The sequence below is a fragment of the Neomonachus schauinslandi genome, chromosome 2 (assembly GCF_002201575.2).
Source record: "Neomonachus schauinslandi chromosome 2, ASM220157v2, whole genome shotgun sequence".
Taxonomy (NCBI): domain Eukaryota; kingdom Metazoa; phylum Chordata; class Mammalia; order Carnivora; family Phocidae; genus Neomonachus; species Neomonachus schauinslandi.
The window spans coordinates 33,829,599-33,850,718 of NC_058404.1; the positions used below are offsets into that span (position 1 = coordinate 33,829,599).

A 21,120-nucleotide genomic window follows, 5' to 3' on the forward strand; every position below is an offset into this window, starting at 1 on the left:
AAAAAAAAAAAGTCAAACTCATAGAAGCAGAAAGTAGAAAGGTGGTTGCCCGAAGCTGGGATGCAGGGGGAGGACATAGAAAGGGGTTGGTAAAGGGTACAAATTTCCAGTTTTAAGATGAATAATTTCTGAGGATCTAATGTATAACATTAAATAGTGATTAAAACTAGTAACATTACATTGTGTAATTAAAATTTGCTAAGTGAGTAGAACTTAAATGTTCTTAACCTGAAAAGGTAACCATGTGAAGTGGTGGATATGTAAATAAAGTTAATGGGAAGAAGCCTTTCACAATATATACACATACCAAATTATCACATGATACATTTTATATAGCTCTCAATAATAAATAATAGTTTCAAATAAAGACAGTTATTCCCTCCTTTCCAATCCTCCTGTGTACAATTTATTTTATTTTCTTATTGTATTTGATGAGACATCAAATATAACATTAGCAAAAAAAGTGGTGATTATATCTTTTCAATGTATCACATGATACATTTTATATAGCTCTCAATTTTATTTGTCAATTATACCTCAATAAAGGGAAAAAAGAAAAGAAAGGACTTAGAAACATCAAACTTGACAATTTTTTTTCTGTTTAATCAATCAATAATTGAGAGAAATGTGTTGAAATCTCTCATTACAGTGACAATTCATCAATTTATCTCTCTAGTTTTGTCAATTTTTCTTTATATATTTAGAAGCTATTTCATTAAATTCATCATTGTTTTAAAATGCCATTGTTTAAAATATCTTTTTGAATGACTGAAATGTTTTTGTTTTAGCATCCTTAGTAATTCCTTTTTTTTTAATTTTTGGACATCAGTGTGATTTGCATTTTTTCATATCATAGTGATTGACTAAGTCTGAGCTTCAGGCCCATGCCTGGAATAAGGCTAGTATGGATAAGTAAGGGAGGATGGATGTTTTCCTAATGGAAATTAGGAATTCTGTTAAAGGCACTAAATAAATATAACAATCTCTACACCAAATTCAGGCATCTTTTTACATCTTTGGTACTACATTCTTTGTCCAGGGTCCCTCCTTCCTTGGAATTAGAAACCATATTTAAGTGCAATATGGCCTATACAACTTTTATTTCTGGATCTGCACTTAAGTGGGATGATCTGAGGCGAGTTGCGGTAAGAACTGGTTCTTTTTCTTCTTCTAGTTTCCCTAAGCTGCAACAATTAAGATCATAAAATGTATTGCTCTTTCAAGAGTATTACTCCAGATGCTTAAATTGGAGGAAAATAAGACTTCCTCAATTTTAAAAACTAATCATAAAGGAAATGTAGTAATTGGTCTCTAAATCCTCCTTGACAGATATCAAGCAGAACTCACTGTTTACATACACTTACATTTATTTATTTCACTAAATTCTCTATCTAATGCAGTTTTCTTTTATCAGTCTAAAAATTCTGAAAAGTTATGGACAGCAGAAGTGTGTTTAATCTTACCATCCAAGTAGGATCATTACCAGATGACAGATTTCCCAACTTTTTCTAAACACACTAATATGCCTTCTGATAGGAGAAACATGAAGGAAAATAGCAGAAATCCCATTAAGCCTGGGAAGAAAAATAATGAGCAAAATCTAACCATCTAGACAGCTTTCAATTAAGATCAAAGCCAGCTTCACCCCATGTTTTAGGTTTCACAGAATCATATAAACCTAGGGCTTCAGTTTTTAGAATCAGAGATCTATAAAATTAACATAAAGAATTGAAATAGAAAATGACAGACTCAGAATAAGCTTTCTCTTTCCCACAAGTCGGTATTACAAGAGCCACTTCAATAATTTTCTAGATCCTTAAGATTCAGAATCCACAAATATTAAATGCTTACTTTGGCCCAAACATACTTCCAGCTCCCCCATTCTTTGCTGTCCTGAACACATAAATATACAGGCAGTTGCTTAAAAACTTGAGTTTGGACAATAGGAAAAATATAAGTATGTACTTTCTCCATTTTAAAGCAGTCTTGCATCTTTGTTAGAGACCGTTACAGCATCTACAGGACTCTGATCCTGATGTAAAGACATCCTCATCACAACTCCTTCCCAAGAGTGTTCTCTTTCTTATGGGAAATTTTATGATAAAACCATAGGAAAAACCACAGGGGGCACAGTAGAGCATTTCCCATGTAATTAACAAGGTGGCTGCTGTTTAATCTTGAAGAATAGGTGGAATCTGCAGAAGCATGCCTGATTATAGCCAACCCTTTGTGTAGTGATTCCCATGCTGAAGACACTTCAAACATTATGAGGTAAGAACCTGGTACTTTGTTTTATATGCTTCAATGTGGATATTATTTCTACCTCTTTTAAAATAAAGCCAGTGCAGTGGACTAAAGAGGAGAAGACATCATCTGTCACAGCACTAGGTTCATCCTATTCAAGGTTTCTGCCTTTTTTTTTTCTCCCAGAGGCTGTGAAGATGTAGGAATAAGGAAGTAAAAAATAGAGTATTCTAAGTATCTCTGTGCTTCTCCACATCCTTTCCTAAAGTTTCATATGGATACTAACTATTTAAATTGAAAAGGCAAGCATACAAATAACTGATACCTGTTCAGATAACACCATTATAAATAACATCTTTAACCCACAAAAAATAAAGATGCCATTTGTGATTGGTGAGCCCTGTTAGTAGACTTTACTTATTGGGGTTTTTCCTCCAGTAGTTCTGCTGAAATATTGTGTATCATTTGGTATAATGTGCTTGTGATTATTGGAAAGTATCTTCAAGATGACTAGAGTTGGGTTAACCGCCTTTAACTATGAGCTATCTATGAGCAGGAGCTTGACTTGTAGTAATAGCTTCAAACTATCATTGTGATGGCAATGGCATTGTGCCTAACCCAGATGAACTCCTGGTCCCCAGAGCATAGTAAACATGCATAGCTGAAGGTGATCCTACAAATAGCAAGAAACAGTTGAGAATGTATGCTCTGCATAATACAGTGCATATGAGATAGACCTTAGTTTCTTAATATGTATAATGAGAAAGTTGAATAAGATAGTCTGTGAGCTGCTTCATGTTATGGACAGAAATTCGATCTCTGTTTTTTTTTTCCTGTAATTACTGTGGTTTGAGTTTGAAGGCTAAAATATATGAAACTGTCTATTTCCTCCTCAAGAATTGGTTCCAGAAGACCACAGTCTCCTAGTACCAAGAGTTGACCTTTTCCTAGATTTCATTTACTAAATCACTAAAACAATAGCACTGTTTACTGTGTATGTTATTAAACAGAACATTTTTAGAAAACAACATAACAGTAAATTTTATGTATTGTTTTATTATGCTTACCCACATATCAGTTTAATTCTGAAATTAATTATATCGCAAAGCCATTGAATATGGCACATCACTGATGAGCATATTTGTTATTTATGTAGGGTTCTCTCTATCAAGAACTATAACCCTAATACCAGAATCATCATACAGATACTTCAATCCCATAACAAGGTATGGTAACATTCTAGTCTATCTGTTATCTTCCTCTTGTAGTCTATGGAGTTAAATGACTTATTTCATCTAAGTAATAAAACTTATTAATTTCTATAATTAATAGACCTATAGCTCTACACTCAAAAAGTTTTTTCCAATTACAGGTGAAATTTGGAGTCTCATTAAGGTTGTTAATTACTTAGGGGGACCTGGGTGGCTCAGTCGGTTGAGCGTCAAACTCTTGGTTTCAGCTCAGGTCATGATCTCAAGGTCCTGGGATTGAGCCCCACATCAGGCTCCATGCTCAGCAGGGAGTCTGCTTGAGGATTCTCTCCCTCCCCCCACTCATGTTCTCTCTCTCTTGAAAAAATAAATCTTTAAAAAAAATTGTTAATCACTTAAAAATGTAAATTCATAAAGAAGTATAGTTTCATACTTTAACAGCTGCTGCCTGAGAGTCTAACTTCCAGTCCACCTGAATCTAGGTGCTGAGATCCTTTCCTTTGGGACATTGACAGTTCTGGGCATACCCTCAACTACTGGGAGCCCCTAAAAATGAATTAGTCTGATTAGACAATCACAAGGGTTTGAGAGACAACCAGAAGCTATGTCAGGGTTGAACAATAAGGTTCAACTCCTACACAAGGCCATTTCTTCTAAACTGGGCGAGGTGGCTGTTTTATCTAATGTAGAATTTCAGGGGAAATGAAGAAAGAGAGGAATATATTCTAAATGAAAGAATAAGATAAGGCCTCGAGAAAAGACCTTAATGAGACAGAGATGAATGACTTACATAATAGAGAGTTCAAAACAGTCATAAAGATGCTCACTGAGCTAGGGCAAAGAATGGATGAAGAAAGTGAAAACTTCAACAAAGAGATGGAATATATAAGAAAGTACCAAAAAGAAGTCACAGAGCTGAGGAATTTAATAACTGAATCAAAAAATATAATAGAGGGGTTCAACAGCAGACTAGATGATGCAGAAGAATCAGCAAACTTGAAGACAGGGTAGTGGGACGCACCTAACCAGACTAGTAAAAAGAAAAAAGAATGAAATGAGTGGAGATAGCTTAAGGGACAATGTCAATTGTATTATAGGGGTCCCAGAAGGAGAAAACAAAAGAAAGGGGCAGAAAACATATGTGAAGAAATAGTGACTGAATACTTCCCTAACCTGGGGAAGAAAACAGACATCCACATCCAGGAAACAGAGAGAATTCCAAATAAGATGAAGTAAAGTGACCCACACTAAGACTCATAATCAAAGCATCAAAAGCTAAAGACAATGAGAGAATCTTAAAGTCAGCAAGAGAAAAACAACTTGTAACGTATAAGGGAACCACCATGGGGTACCTGGGTGGCTCAGTTGGTTAAGCATCTGCCCTGGCTCAGGTCCTAATCCTGGGGTCCTGGGGTGAGAGTTCTTAGGCTCTCTGCTCAGCAGGGAGCCTGCTTCTCCCTCTCCCTCTGCCTGCTGCTTCCCCAGCTTGTGCTCTCTCTCTGTCAAATAAATAAAATCTTAAAAAAAAAATTAAGTACAGATTGTTAAAAAAAAAAAAAGGGAACCACCATAATACTACTTAGCAGATTTTTTAGCAAAAACTTCACAGACCAGAAGGAAATGACCCAATCTATTCAAAATACTGAAAGAAATTTAAAAAAAGACTGCCAACCCTGAGTACTCTTATCTGGCAGTGTTGTCATGCAGAATCAAGAGAGTTTTCCATACAAGCAAAATCTAGAGGAGTTCATCATGACTAGGACTACTTTACAAGAAATGTTAGAGAAACTTCTTTTTTTTTTTTTTAAAGATTTTATTTATTTATTTGACAGAGAGAGACACAGTGAGAGAGGGAACATAAGCAGGGGGAGTGGGGGAGGGAGAAGCAGGCTTCCCGCCGAGCAGGGAGCCCGATGTGGACTCGATCCCAGGATCCTGGGATCATGACCTGAGCCGAAGGCAAACGCTTAACGACTGAGCCATCCAGGCGCCCTAGAGAAACTTCTTAAAACTGAAAGGAAAGGGCATCAATTACTAACAGGAAAAGATACAAAATTATACATCTCAATGGCAAAGGCAAATGCATCATAAAATTCAGAATAATCTAATGTTGTAAAGGTGGATTAATCACTCATGAAGCTAGTGTGAAGGTTAAAAGAAAAAAGTAGTAAAAGTAACTATAACTGTGATTCTTAGTGAGGGCTACACAAGGCCAGAAGCTATAGATTGTGATATCAAAAATAAAATGAGGGGGGATAAAAATGTAGTTTTAGAATGTCATCAAATTTAAGTACAGATTGTTATAAAAATGAGTTATATAAACCTCATAGTAACCATAAAGGAAAAACCTATAGTAGATACACAACAAGTGAAGAGAAAGGACTCTAAGATCTACAGAAACTCATCAAATCACAAAGGAAGAGAGCAAGAGAAGAAGAAAGGAACAGAGGATTTACAAAACAGCCAGAAAAAAATTAACAAATGACAATAGATACATACCTATCAATAATTACTTTAAATATAGATAGACTAAATTCTCCATTTATATTTAAAGAAAAAGGGGATATATATATAAAAAAATAAAATATATATAATATATAATAAATACATAAAAATATGCTATAAATATAATGGAATTTTGTTCAGCCATAAAAAAGGAAATTCTGCATTTTCTACAGTATAGGTGGGCCTTGAGGGAATTATGCTAAGTGTAGTAAGTCAGGGAAAGACAAATACCATATGATTTCCCTCATATATGGTACTTTAACAATTAAAAAAAAGGGGGGCACCTGGGTGGCTCAGTCGTTAAGCGTCTGACCCAATTTTGCAACTCTTACAATTTTTGTTTTAAAAAATGGGAGCGGTAGACCACTCACAATTTTTTTAAAAGCTGAATTTGTTCTTATCACTTCCACTGGCGTGGGCACAATAAATGCTTTCAAGTAAATGCTTTCAAATAAATGCAAGAAAGACGTCCATTCAGAAAAAAAACTTTGAATTGTATTTCTTCTTAATGTCTGACCTACTTTCTACCATGAAACAGGTTTTTCTGCCAAAGATCCCCAGCTGGAACTGGAATACCGGAGACAACATCATCTGCTTTGCCGAGTTAAAACTTGGCTTTATCGCCCAAGGCTGTCTGGTGCCAGGCTTGTGCACCTTTCTAACGTCTCTATTTGTTGAACAAAACAAAAAGGTGACCTTGTAAATTGTTGTTGAATCTTGGCTTTTTCCCCATATCCTTACATGTTAGGATCAGAAATAGAAAAAAAAATTGAGGAAGGCAAGAAGGCCCCAAGAAATGAGATCTGACTTCCACTTGAACTATGAGAGGATTGAGAGGTCTAGACGGAAGTCCCAGGTACTGCGCTGGCCTTGAAGAAGTTATTGATCTTATTCTTGTGTAAGAATATTTATCTGCAAAATAGAAATCATAGCTTTGCTTCCTACCTGTAGTCTACAGTGTTATGATTATAAAGGTAGAAATACTTTGAGTTATTGAAAGCAGAAATATAAATAAAAATAAAGGTTATATTATTAGTGGTAAAATCATATATTTAAATATAAATTAAATACATAATAATTGATAAATAATAAATATATTCATTGAACAAGTAACAATTAAAATCTAATTTTTCAGGTTATTTTGGGGACATTCTATACAGTAATAACAATAGTCACCACATATTGAGTACCTACTATGTCACTCATTTTAAATACATTATGTTTCCCTTTGATAATATTTCAAGGTAGAATCCCAGTAATGGGTCAGTGAAGCTAACTAACTTGGTCATATAGTGAAGTTAATGAGTAGCAGAGGTAGAATTGTCTGACCTAATGTCTTACCACTATGCTTGATGCCTGTCAGTTTTAGGTATCTACTCACAGTCTCCCACATCAGGTCCTTTGATACCTTTGAGACAAAATAAGTGGTTCAAGGGGACTGTTGGGACGACTGCTATAGCACAAAGTACAGCCTTTGAAATGCCACCCACATGTAATGTTCCAGGAAAGGTTCCAACCCTTAGCTGGACCCAGTATCGCATTGTCCAGAGGCTCTCCAGAGAGTGACCTTTCCTCTCCATTTATTAGGAGTCTACATATGCCTTCTCTTATATTCAATTTCCCTCTTGGCCTTCCTTTACACTTTATTTCCTTCATTAATAAATTTTAAAAATTTTGGGGTGCCTGGGTGGCTCAGTCATTAAGCGTCTGCCTTCAGCTCAGGTCATGATCCCAGGGTCCTGGGATCGAGCCCCGCATCGGGCTCCCTGCTCAGCGGAGAGCCTGCTTTTCCCTTTCCCTCTGCCTGCCTCTCTGCCTGCTTGTACTCTCTCTCTCTGTCAAATAAATAAATAAAATCTTAAAAATAAATAAATAAATAAATAAAATAAATAAATAAATAAATTTTAAAAATTTTTAGATCTTTTTTGGTTTTGTCCCTGGTACTATCTAAAACAAAACAAAACCAAAACAAACAAACAAACAAACAGCAAAAAAAAAAATATGAAAGATGCTCTGGTCAGCAAAATGCTAGCTGGAAAAGATGGAATTCTTCTGTAATTCCTTCTGTGAATGTGAGGAAATATCATACACAGATAAATAGAGATGACCATCAGGCAGTAGGAAATGAGCCTTGATGCTGCTATAATGAACCTGCTTTAGCCTTCTCTTCCTGCTCACTGTGTATGGCCTTGAAAAGTGCTTGTGAGGAAATTGTCTCTGCCTGTGCTGTGTACTTAGAAAGTGCAAGATAACTGTTCTGCCAGATTGTTATACATGTATACATGTACAGTGACTTGCTTGGGCTCTTATGGAGTCTCCAGCCAAGACAATGGAATTTGTAAACTGTCACCACTCTGGGGGTTTGAATCCATCACTTTTCACCAAGTCTCAAGGACAGGGATGTTTGAGAGGGTGCTTCCAAAACGTTAATTGTGCTTACAAATCCCCTGGGAGTCTGGTTAAAATGCAGATTCTGATTCCAGAAGTCTGAGTGGGGCTTCATTTCTGAAAAAATCTCCCGGGGTGTCCAGGCTGCTGGTCTATGGACACTTTAAAGACTGGAAAACATTAACAAGAGTGAACGATAGTCGTATCATAGTATATACAGTCTACATAGTAACAAGATAACATCCATCGTGATGACTCTGATTTTCATCTCCTTGGCTGGAGAAAGTAAATGGAATGAGAGCTCTCTATGAAGACTTCATGTCTTTCATGGAAATAGAGGAGGAAGAAATTTAAAACTAACCGTATATTATGTTGTTGTTCTTTCTGTGTAATCTAAAGTTGTAACCATCTCACTGAAGATGGTCATCTGTCAATATTCATCATAAGAAGGCTTTTGGGGGGTGCTTGGGTGGCTCAGTCAGTTGAGCAGCTGCCTTCAGCCCAGGTCATGATCCCAGGGTCCTAGGATGGCGTCCCTCATTGGGCTCCTTGCTCAGCAGGAGCCTGCTTCTCCCTCTCCCTCTGCTTGCCACTCCCTCGCTTGTTCTCTCTCTCTCTCTCTCTCTCTCTCTCTGTCAAATAAATAAATAAATAATCTTAAAATTAAAAAAAGAAGACTTTTGGGATATAGGAATTGTGAGAGATTTGTGGTTACAATAATTTTTTTTTTTTTTTTTTGGAAGTGAAGTCTAAAACCCACTTTCAGAAATCCTAAACTAGGCAAGGACAGGGTAAGATTTTTTTAATGCTATACTCATAGCTCTGGTGTTTTAGATTCTGTAATAAACAATTAACTTAGGATTAACAGCTAGGACTCCAGTGTCTTATGATTGAATTTTCTTGAATTAGACACTTACTTTCTCTGTCAGTTTCTGCATCAGTAAAATGAGAGTTATTCATCTCCTAACCTGATTTTTCTAAGTATTACATTAATATCTGTAAAACTTCCAAGTACTCAGATTCAAGACCTTGGATCAGTGATATGTGTTTCAACTATATTAATTATATGGTGAGAAATTATAGTCCAAAAAGCATTTCCAGTTGCGTTAGGCTTAAACTTAGATTAGATCTACACCAACTGACATACTTGAGCTCCCTGATTCTACTATCTAAATCCAAAATCCATCTTATCGTCCTGTTTCCCTTTCTGATCTTTAAAAAATGAACACAGTAAGGCATCTCCATTTCTATCATTTTTTTGCCCTCTTTCAAAAACTGAAACATTTACATTAGAAGCAGTAAGCCCATTTTTTTATTTATGGGGACTTGAATAGGGGCTCCCAGTGAAGTGAGTGCTCCTCAATAGAGAAATTTAAGAAAGTGGGTGGGAGAAGATAGGAGATTCAGCTGAATCTTGGAAAGGGGATTGTAGGGCGAGTGCCTGGATTGCTTGATACAAGTAGTCCTTTTTTGTAAGGCAGGATATTTGTGTGTGTGTGTGTGTGTGTGTGTGTGTGTGTGTGTGTGTTGTGTTGTGTTTTCTAAACCACAGGCTGGCCATCTGAGGAGTATTTCTGAACTGGCCTTAACCCTCCACAGCCAAAGTGTTTCAGAGCTTATAGAAATTCCAGACATTCACCTGGGATTCTGGGCTTTAAGAGGAGCCTGCCCTTCCTCATCAGAGCAGTGTGGTGGGGGTCTCATGGCAGCAGATGGGGGGAGAATGATGAGGATGAATGGAGAGTATAACAAAATTCTGAGTTCTTACACAAATATCAGAGACGAGTTACCCAACAGGCCACATCCCCTACAGGCTGTATTTAGCCTTTTTGAGAGATATCCTTCTCCCTCTCATCTCCCTTTTCTCTAGAAACCTACTGCTGTCCCTGATTTTTATATTCTCATTTCCATTTATCAAGATGGCTCTTTAAGTTCATTTGAAGCTATGAAGAGTTCTGATACTGGGCAGATGCCTTGAATGTTTTTTCTTTGTGGTGTATGGCTAGTCAATAGAAAACTTAATATGTTTTAAAAAAATCTTGAACAGCCATATCTATGGAGGGACAACTTAGATTCCATATTATCCTTCTCTTACTGACTCAAAAACCAGTCTACCTTGCTGAAATTATAAGGAGAAGAATTCCAGTTTCCAGCAAGGAGTCTTGAATGCCATCTGGGTAGAAATCAAGTCATGATACTTTCACTTCATTCTGAACTCTCTAGTGTAAATAGTTGAGGTATATGGTAGAATTTTAGCTCTGCCTTTGACGTTTTTTCAGTTAACCACTAGGACAAATCTCCGTTCTATGACCTAAGCACAATGGGTGCTGGTTTGCTGCTTAGCAGGATATACAACTTGAATTATAACATCCCTTATTCCATATCAGTGTGCTACATGTGGCATGATTATGTATTCCAGGTTTCTCCTAAACAGCCCTGGCAAAAATATTTCTTTAATGGCCTGAAGAACAAAATCCTGACTCAACGTCTCTCTGATGACTTTGCTGGAATGAGTTTTCCTGAAGTTTCCCGGTAAGTTAAGAGAAATACTTTCCTCTTTCTTCATGCAATGATATTCTTTCAACAATGTTCATTGGGGGGTCACTGTGGGCCAGGCTCCATGATAAACACTGAAGGTGTAAGAATAAACAAGTCTGTATCTCTGCAATTTAGAAGATTGTAGTCTATGTGGGACAATTTCATATCTGTCACAGACATACTTTAGAATGGTTTCACATACATTTGGGAGGCTCTTCCTCTGCTGAGGTACTAATGTCTTCCCAGGCACAGAGCACACAGTATTGGTCATATTCTTATAAATTAGCACCCTGCTATCTTCTTTCCTCACAATTACTTGTCTTCCTTCCTAGGCTCTGTTTTGTGAAGATGGGACTCATGCTGATAGCCATCGAACACAAATCCATGTTTCATGGTTACTGGTACCAATGAGACTTTGAATCTCTTCAGTTTTTTAAAGGAGAATCTTTATGATTAAGACTTTTCCAAAAATGCAGCCATAGCTAAACTTTTGCCTTTTGTTGAGAGCCAGCCTGTTGGGCACCCGGTCTGCTGTGGTGCACTTAGTACTGTCTCTAATGATTGGGGTTAGAATCTAATGATTGGTGTTAGAATGGTTACCCTAGTGGGTAGACAGGTGCTTTGCCTTTGTTCCCATGGCCCTCCCCAAATTCTCTTTCATAAGCAGGGGAGAGAAGAAATGGTCACCTTCTCAGATCTGTTCCTTTTAATTTATTACTAGATCTTGTAAGTCTTGACCATGAAATAGTACTATGAAAAGAATTATGACAAAAAATGCTCCCACCAACTGTAGCTTTAGAAACTAAGCTACAAAATATGGCAAAATGGGAATTTCACCTACCGGACAAAGTCTGTTATTGGTAGGGTAGATAAAAGAAAGAAGCAACATTATTAGAACATTGGAATTTCTTGAGAACCCATAATGGATAATACGAGAAGTAAGATAATTTATAATGTAATAAAAAAGAAAATCCAGGAAAAACAGCGAATTAGCTACAATGATATATATAGAGAGAAAAAATGCTGAAAAATAAGAAAAACTGAGGGGTTAAATGGGATGGGGAACAAGAAAGACTATTATATTGGCTTATGTATGATTTTTAGTGGAAAACTAAGTTGAATTAAATTGGAATCAACAGACTAAATTCTGATCCTGATTATGACTCACTAGCTCCATGGTGTTGGAGAAACATCTATTCTCTGGGAAATGAGGAAGTCATGTTAATACCTGAGACCCTTTCTAGCTCTAAAACTGACCTTATCAGGAGCCTTAGAATTATAGGGAAATAGTCAAAATTCAACAAGTTTGAATGATACCAGATGGACTACAAAGGAACAATTTTATATGAAATTTTGGAAAGAAGAAAAATCGAAGTAGACATTTTACAAAATATATCTGGGCAAAAGAAGTCAGTGGGGTACTGTACAAAGGAAGTCACTAAGGAGAGAATAACAAATAGTATTGTCTGGCTGGCTAAATTCTATTTAACAATCCTGCCGTGGTCAAGAAAATATCAGAATCTAAATCTGTGCACAAATGGTCTCTCTGCCAGAAATAGGTCACCATAAAAAGGATGGAGTCTTAGAACCATAAGCCAGGCAGTTTGGGTTTTAGACTGGCCCAGAACTTGGCCTTCAGCAACATGGACTATGGAATGGAATTATTTGCAAAGCTTTAAAGGCATATAGATTCCAAAATCCCACTCTGAATTTTACAAAATCAAAATCTGGAAGGGTGGGACAAGAGAATTTTTAAAGTCCCCATGATATAGTCAGTTTTTTCACTGGTATTTGTAAACTACTGCACCAAATGCTCTTGAGGTCCTTTCTAATTTTAGCATCCTAGATTTCTTTAAACTTCATTAGGATGACTATGGGACTTCGCAGACTAGAAACACAAACATTTATTAGGCAACTAATTTCCACATATATTCAAGATATCCTGGTGCTGTTTGTACCTAGCACATATGTACCCCTAATGAAAGAGGAACCTGATACAAATTACGTTTAACTTTGGTTTCTCACCGAAGAGTCAGGTGAATTAAAAAGATTAAATCCTGATTTGGATAATAACAGTCATTTACATGATTGCTAGTTCATGACCAACAGTGCTACAGCACTTCACTTACATAAATTCTTGAATCTCTACAACAATGGGTACAATTCTTAGTCCCATTTTACAGAGCAGGAAGATGATGCCCAGAAAAGTTAAATAATTTTCCCAAACTCACATCAGTGCCAAGTGGCAGAGCCAGCATCTGAACTCAGCATGACTCCGGGGGTGGTGATTCTGATCACTATGTTGTACTAAATCTACCACAGCCATAAGTGGAAGGAAAATAGGGCATCTCAGTGGCTGGGGTTTAAACTAGTATACAGAAAAACTGGAGGGGAAACCCATCGGTTCTTACCTTTTATTTTCTCTTCTAACTGATACACTTGAACAGACTTTAAAACTTGGAAAAGCCCAGGCCGCCTGGGTGGCCTAGTTAAGCATCCAACTCTTGATTTCAGCTCAGGTCATGATCTCAGGGATGTGAAATGGAGCCCCACATCAGGCTCCAAGCTAGGTGAAGCTTGCTTAAGATTCTCTCTCTCCCTCTGCCCCTCCCCCTGCTTATGTGCTCATGCTCTCTCTCTCCTCTCTCTCAAATAAATAAGTAAATAAATATTTTAAAAAACTTGGAAAAGCCTTTGACAATCATAAGGATTTGTCTTAGGGAATAATTTATCATCTGCTAAGAGATAAAGCTAGATCTGACCCTAGTCAGATAATGTTCTAAGTTTGTTCCAGTAGCGAACATTATCTAGAGAGCAACTGGCCATGATCCATGAAGAGGATATCAAGCCAGTTTGGAAAAATCTTCAAAGGGAGTTCACCTCTTCTTTCAAATACAACCACAGCTATTATTGTGACTGTATCTTCATAACTAAATATTTAATATGAGTTCAGAGGACACTCCCTTAAAAATAAGAGATACGAAGATACAACTAAGTTTATGCTTGCAAGCTAGTGAACATCAGCCAATGATACTGGGGTGGGGGCACGAATCCGTGTTCTTTTCCTTTCAAAGTTAAAAGTATTTATTCTGCTCATTAGTATCAGTCAGTAAACATTTGGAAAATGCCATCCAATGTCTCAGATAATAAACTACCTCAATACAGGGGCGCCTGGGTGGCTCAGTCGTTAAGCATCTGCCTTCGGCTCAGGTCATGATCCCAGGGTCCCTGCATCAGGCTCCCTGCTCCGCGGGAAGCCTGCTTCTCCCTCTCCCACTCCCCCTTCTTGTGTTCCCTCTCTCGCTGTCTCTCTCTCTGTCTAATAAATTAAAAAAATTTTTTTAAAAATAAAATAAACTACCTCAATACAGCCTCAACCCAGCTACTCAGCATCTTTCTACTCTTGACGTAGTGTGGAAGAGATTTTGTGGTACAACCCTTTTTATTTTTGTAAGGCTCTTACACTCACAAGTTACTTTGGAGTACCCTAACAACAGAATAACTTTGCCAAAATTAAGACTTGACTTCTTTCCAGTGTTAATATGAAAGGAGTGTTTTAAGGGAGTAAAGGAGTACTTTTACCATGAGCAAATGAAGTGATGGTAGTTTCAAGGTTATAAGACCTCATCGTGTTGGAGGTCTGAATTTAAGGTAATAAAAATGGGATAGCCTGACAAACATAGGAATAAATGTGAGGAATTCAAATAGTCGTAATATAGTACTGCATCAAGGAGTATCATGGGTGAAATTTGTAAGATGTCATTTTCAAACACACAAACCATGTGGAAAGAGAACATCAAAGTGTTCATATAGAATAGAAACAATTCATGTGGTTCCTGATCTCAGAAATCTGGCAATCAAGATAGAAAAAAAAATGAAGTCAAAAGAAATATGCAAATTCAAAAATTGCATAGGCAAATAAAAGGAACTTTTGAATCCAGCTGGTTAACTAGACATAATTTAATTTTAAAGGGCAAGTAGCCTAAGGATAAACACCACTACTATGACCATAAGACTTGGAACCATGTGGCCATGGCATTGGGTAGCCTTAATTAGCAAGGCTTCGTGCATCTGAGTTGGTTTAATGATTTCAGATTCAAAACACAGTCCAGGGAGGAGCTCACCCTTAGCTCAGCTGTGTGCAGCTCAGCAATCATGTTGTGACCTTACTCCCTTCTGGATATTTAGCACCAATCAAAGATATATAATCAAATGTGGTTTTTCTACTGTGTTTGGCAGTAAAAGGGGATGGAGTCTTATTAACTCTACAATTTAGAGAATCCATTGGTAATGACAGAATGAAACAACAAATATTGCCACAGAAATTAAAGGGGAAAATTACTGTATTTTTATTTTCTGTTTCCAGTGGTCTGCTACTAAATCCACCTGCACAAGTTAGGCTGCGTAAGAACACACTAGGATTCTTTATTGCTGAATCTACAAAAGAAGTCATAAGGTAATTTTTTTATTACTTTATGGGGAGAAAGTCCTAAAGCAAATGCAACTTAATGGCAGACAAACTGAGTCAGCACCATGCTTCCTTAGTGTTAAGCTTCATATAAGTCATTCTTGATTTGCTTTCATTGTCCAGAGCCTCCTTTTACTGTGCCACCTGTCACAGTGATATCTTTGCTCCTGAGCTAATTGGAAAATGTAGCTGCAAAGCCAAGAGCCATCGACACTTCCCAGGTAACTGCACTTTATATCTGGTTGCCCTCAACCCAGCTTCTTGGGGCATGGCCAAAGAAAGAGGAGAAGTTCTATCTCTTAAAAGATAATACCCATTTGAACTTGGCCAAGAAGTGGCAGATATTTCCCCAAACTGGGCATACAAGACCTGAGAATCAGTCTTGTAGAGCTGGAAGAAATCTTGCTAGGTATCTAGTTAGACTTCTTCACAGGCCAAGCAAATGAGTACCGAAAGAGATTCAGTGATGTTCAAAGTCAAGAGCCAATTGGAGGCACCCCTCAACTCAATACTAGACCTGCTGACTTTCAGCCCATTGCTTTGCACTCCATCACAATGGTCTTCCCATCTTCAGTCTCAAAGGTCAGCCTGTATCTGACTGCTTGGTTGGCCACAAAGCTACCTCATGACCACTTTTTAAAAAAAAAAAAAGATTTTATTGAGCTATGTTTATTTGACAACATTGTGTAAATTTAAGGTGTGCTATATATTGATTTATTTATATTGCAGTATGGTTGCCACTCTAGTGTTAGCTAACACTTCTATTTTGTCACATAATTATCATTTCTCCTAGTGCTGGGAACAGTACCATTCCTTAAGTACTCTGCCTACTGAATGGATTGTAGGGGATTTAAAATTTACTCATTCTGACACAGTGATGAGGAAATGTAATTTTTTCTCTTGTCTCTAAGTGAACTCAATAGCTTACCAACAACCTTACCCTAGAGCAGCAAAAGAGAAATTGTCTCAAGCCTTCATGATAACTTCTTCTCCTATAGTTTAAAACTTAGTCTCTTCCAAGTACTTTAAGATTCTATGGGTAAAATCCTAGTGTTTCAGCATTTAAACTTAATTCAAAATTTGAATTTCCTATCAGGACTATTCTTATCTCTAAGGTACTTATTCTTTTCTTCTTCCCAGTATTATATTTAAATGTAGGAGTAAATTTGCTCAACATCATGGTTATTGGGTTTTTGTTTGTGGGTTTTTTTTTTTTTTTGAGAGTTAGAGAGCAAGCATGAGGGGAGGGTGGGGAGAGGGGCAGAGGGAGAGGGAGAGGGAGAGAGAGAATCTTAAGCAGACTCCACACCCAGTGTGGAGCCCCACTTGGGGTTTGATCTACCAACCCTGAGATCATGACCTGAGTCTAAATCAAGAGTTGGACACTTAACTGACTGAACCACCCAGGCACCCCCATGGTTCTTATACTTGACAGCAAGATACCCTTTCATACAAGTCCTTCCTGGTTCCTGAGGTACCTCATTCCCTTGGTAAGTGTCAGTTTCTGTGACCTCTCCATCAGTAAACAGTCACAGTTCTTCCTGGCTTTGAGTCACCCTCTGTCATTTGTTACTGAAATTCATCATCCCTGCCATACACAGCCTTTGGTTTTGAGGTCAGCAAAGCCCCTTTTCCTGTACTCCTGGTCTTTTCATTCCATATGTTCTTTTGGCCCCTCAGCTGTTTGGGAATTTTCAGTCTCCTGGTGTATATACATGCATGTCAGAAGGTGGGAGCCCTCTCAGGCCTTCTCTCTGCTTAAACCCACCTGCTGCCTTGTCTCCTCCTCCATAGTCATCTTACATTGTTACCAAATACTCTTCTAAGCACCCTTCATCGATGAAAATCCATATGAAAATGGAAAACACATCTCTCATTTTTCCCCCTTGCACACCACTAAAGCTATCATATTTTCCTTGTCCATCCACCCCTCACCAACCTGAAACACAAGTTGTGTGTGTTGGTGGGGGCGGGGGGTGGGGAGTGGGCTAGGTCCTTTCTGAGAGATCCTGGCTCTAACATTTTTATATTTCAATAGCTTTATTAAGATATAATTTAAATACCATGAAATAAATACTTTTAAAGCATACAATTCAATGGGTTTTAGTGTGCAAACAGATTTGTGCAACCAGGACTACAATTTTAGAACATTTTCCATAACTCAGAAAGGAACTCCATACCCAGTAGTGGTTACTGCCCATTCTCTTCTGTCCACACCCCTGGCAACCACTAGTCTACTTTCTGTGTCTATAGATTTGCCTGTTTTGGCCATTTCATGAAATGGGAATCAGACAGCATGAGGCCTCTTGTGTCTGGCACCCTTAACTTAGCCATGTTGTAGCATGTATCAATACCTCATCTCTTTTTATGGCTGAACAGTATTACATTGTATGGATATACTTCATTTTGTTTATTCATTCATCTGTTGATGGACATTTGAATTGTTTCCACTATTGGTGCTCAGATATCTGTTTGCATTCCTGCTTGTGATTTTTTTGTGTATATACCCAAAGTAGAATTGCTAAATCAGATATTAATTCTATGTTTAATTCTTTGAGAAACTTCCATACTGTTTTCCATAACAGCTACATTGTTTCACATTCCCATCAGCAATACACAAGAGTTCCAATTTCTCCACATCCTTTTTTTAAAAATAATTTTCTTTAAAAAAAAAATAATAGTCATCCTAATGGGTGTAAATTGGTATCTTATTGTGGTTTTAACTTGAATTGTCCTAATGGCTAATGAAGTGGAGCATCTTTTTATGAGGATATTATTGGCCATTTGTATGTCTTCCGAAACGTCTATTCAGATCCTTTACCCATTTTTAAATTGGGTTGTTGTCTTTCTATTACTGAGTTGTATACAGTCTTTATATATTCTAAATACATGTCCCTTATCAGATGTATGTTCTGCCAATGTTTTCTCCCATTTTGTGGTTTGTCTTCTTCTTTTCTTCATACAATTTGAGGTACAAAAATTTAAATTTTGATGAAGTCTAGTGATGTATTTTATCTTTTGTTGCTTGTGTTTTTGTGGAATAGCTAACCTGAGGTCATAAAGATTTACTCCAATACTTTTTTCTAAGAATTTTATGCTTTTAGTTCTTACATGGAGGTCAGTGATCCATTCTGAGTTGATTTTTATGTTTATTGTGAGGAAAGGCTCCAACTTCATTTTTTTCAATGTGAATATTCAGTTGTCCCAGCACCATTTTTTCAAAAAACCTCCCCATTGAACTGTTTTTGGTAAACTTGTCAAAAAACAATGGACTGCAAATGTGTGGGTTTATTTCTGAGTCTCAGTTTTATTTCTTTGATCTGTATGTCTAGCTTTGTGTCAGTACCACACTGACTTAACTACTATAGTTTTGTATTAAGTTTTGAAATTTAGAAATATGAGTCCTCCAAGTTTATTATTCTTTTCCAAGATTGTTTTGATTATTCTGGGTCCCTGCATTTCCTTACGAATTTTAGGATAAATATGTCAATTTCTGCAAATAAGCCACCTGGGATTTTGACTGGCACTGTGTTGAGTCTATAGGTCAGTTTTGGAAATATTGCTATTAAAATAGTAAGTCTTCTGACCCATGAACATGTGATGTCTTTATATCTATTTATATCTGTAATTTCCTTCAATGGTGTCTTATAATTTTCAGATAATAGGTTTTATACTGCTTGTGTTCAGTTGATTCCTAAGTATTTTTTCTTTTTAGTGCTATTGTAAATGCAATTTTTTTAAAGATTTTATTTATTTCTTTATTTTAGAGAGAGAGCAAGAACGTGAGCTGGGGGAGGGGGAGAGGGTGCGGCACAAAGGGAGACTCCACGCTGAGCACAGAGCCCTACATGAGGCTCAGTCTCACAACCCTGAGATCATGATCTGAGCTGAAACCAAGAGTTGAACACTTAACCAACTGAGCCACTCAGGTGCACCTGAAATTGTTTTCTTGATTCTGTTTGCAGATGATTCATTGTTAGGATATAGAAATACAGTTGATTTTTGTGTATTGATCTTGTGTTCTGCAACCTTACTGAACTTGTTTTATTAGCCCCAATACCTTTTTTATGGCCTTTTACTTCATTTTCTTGCCTAATATCTGCTCATTCATTTATGATTTTAGCAATATGAGTATTTCCTCATTTTTGTAGCCAGTCTTGCCAAAAATGCTTTGTCAATTTTAATTGTTGGGTTTTTCAAAGAACCAATTTTAATTTATCTTTATCTACTATTGTTCAATCTTTTAATTAAATTATATATACTCTAATTTTTATTATTTCCTTCTTTCAGCTTGATATGGGTTAATTTTCTCTTCTCAATATCTTAACAGGAAAGGTTAGATTAGGTCATGTGATTTTAGATCTTTTTTTTCTTTTTTAATAAATAAAGGCATTAATATCAGTAAAATTTCCTCTAAGTACTCTTTAGGGGCATGTCATATTTTTGATGAGTTGTGTTTTCATTTTCACATTCATCTAAAAGTATTTTATAATTTCACTTGTGATTTGTAGGGGGGGGATCCATTGGTTATTTAGGCATGTGTTGTTTTTATTTCCACATATTTATGAATTTCCCCAATTCCTTTGTTACTGATTTTTCATTTCATTTTGTTGTAGTTGAAGAGCATACTTTGTATGATTTAAATTCCCTTAAATTTATTCATACTTATTTTATGGACTATTATATGATCTATCCTGGAAAATATTCAATGTATAGTTGAGAAGACTATGTATTCTCAACTATACATTGTTGTTATATAGATGTTTGTTAGGTCTAGTTGGTTTATAGGGTTTTTTTAAGTCTTATATTTCTTTGCTGATCCTTGCTGATAGAACAATGGATAGTTGTTCTATCTGATATTGAAAGTGAGGTATTAAAGTTCCAGTTACTATTGTTGAATTGTCTGTTTTCCCATTTAAATACGTTAGTTTTATGAATCATGTATTTTGAATTTCTACTGTTATGTGCCTATGAGTCTGTTATATCTTAGTGGTAGATTAATCATTTTATCATTATAAAATGTCTTTGTCTTTAGTAATATATTTGTCTTAAATTTTATTTTGTGTGAAATTAGCATAACCACTCCAGCCCTCTTTTGTTTACCATTTGCATGAAATATCTTTTTTCATCCTTTTTCTTTCAATCTATTAGTGTCTTTGAATCTAAATTATGTATCTTGCATGCAGCATACAGTTGGATCATGTTTTTTTTTTCTCCATTCTGCCAATCCCTGCTTCTTTATTTTATTTTATTTTTTTTAAAGATTTTATTTATTTAATAGAGATAGTGATAGAGAGAGAGAGAGCACAAGCAGAGGGAATGGCAGGCAGAGAGAGAGAGAGAAGCAAGCTCCCTGCCCAGCAGGGAGCCGGAAGTGGGACTTGATCCCAGAATCCTGGGATCATGACCTGAGCCAAAGGCAAACTCTTAACCAACTGAGCCACCCAGTCCCCGCCCCCCCACTGCTTCTTTATTGCAGAATTTAATTCATTCACATTTAATGCAATTACTGATAAGTTAGTATTTACAACTGCTTTTTTTGTTGGTTTTTTTTTATATGTCATCTTTTTTGTTTCTGAAATCATTTATTACTGCCTTCTTTTGTGTTAAATATTTTCTAGTGTACCATTTTATTTATTTTTTTTACTTTTTTTTTAAGATTTTATTTGACAGAGACACAGTGAGAGAAGGAACACAAGCAGGTGGAGTGGGAGGGGGAGAAGCAGGCTTCCCGCGGAGCAGGAGCCTGATGTGGGGCTCAATCCC

General features: G+C 36.7%; 1 protein-coding gene across 1 annotated transcript in view; it reads left to right on the forward strand.

Annotated features, from left to right (window-relative positions):
- The window catches only part of KCNU1 (potassium calcium-activated channel subfamily U member 1), a 170,909-nt gene that overhangs the window by 47,054 nt on the left and 102,735 nt on the right, over nucleotides 1-21,120 (forward strand). The window contains 8 exon segments of the mRNA XM_044912803.1: nucleotides 1,040-1,145; nucleotides 2,189-2,271; nucleotides 3,401-3,470; nucleotides 6,499-6,651; nucleotides 10,768-10,880; nucleotides 11,219-11,287; nucleotides 15,253-15,342; nucleotides 15,478-15,575. Coding sequence (XP_044768738.1) covers nucleotides 1,040-1,145; nucleotides 2,189-2,271; nucleotides 3,401-3,470; nucleotides 6,499-6,651; nucleotides 10,768-10,880; nucleotides 11,219-11,287; nucleotides 15,253-15,342; nucleotides 15,478-15,575 — 782 coding nt within the window.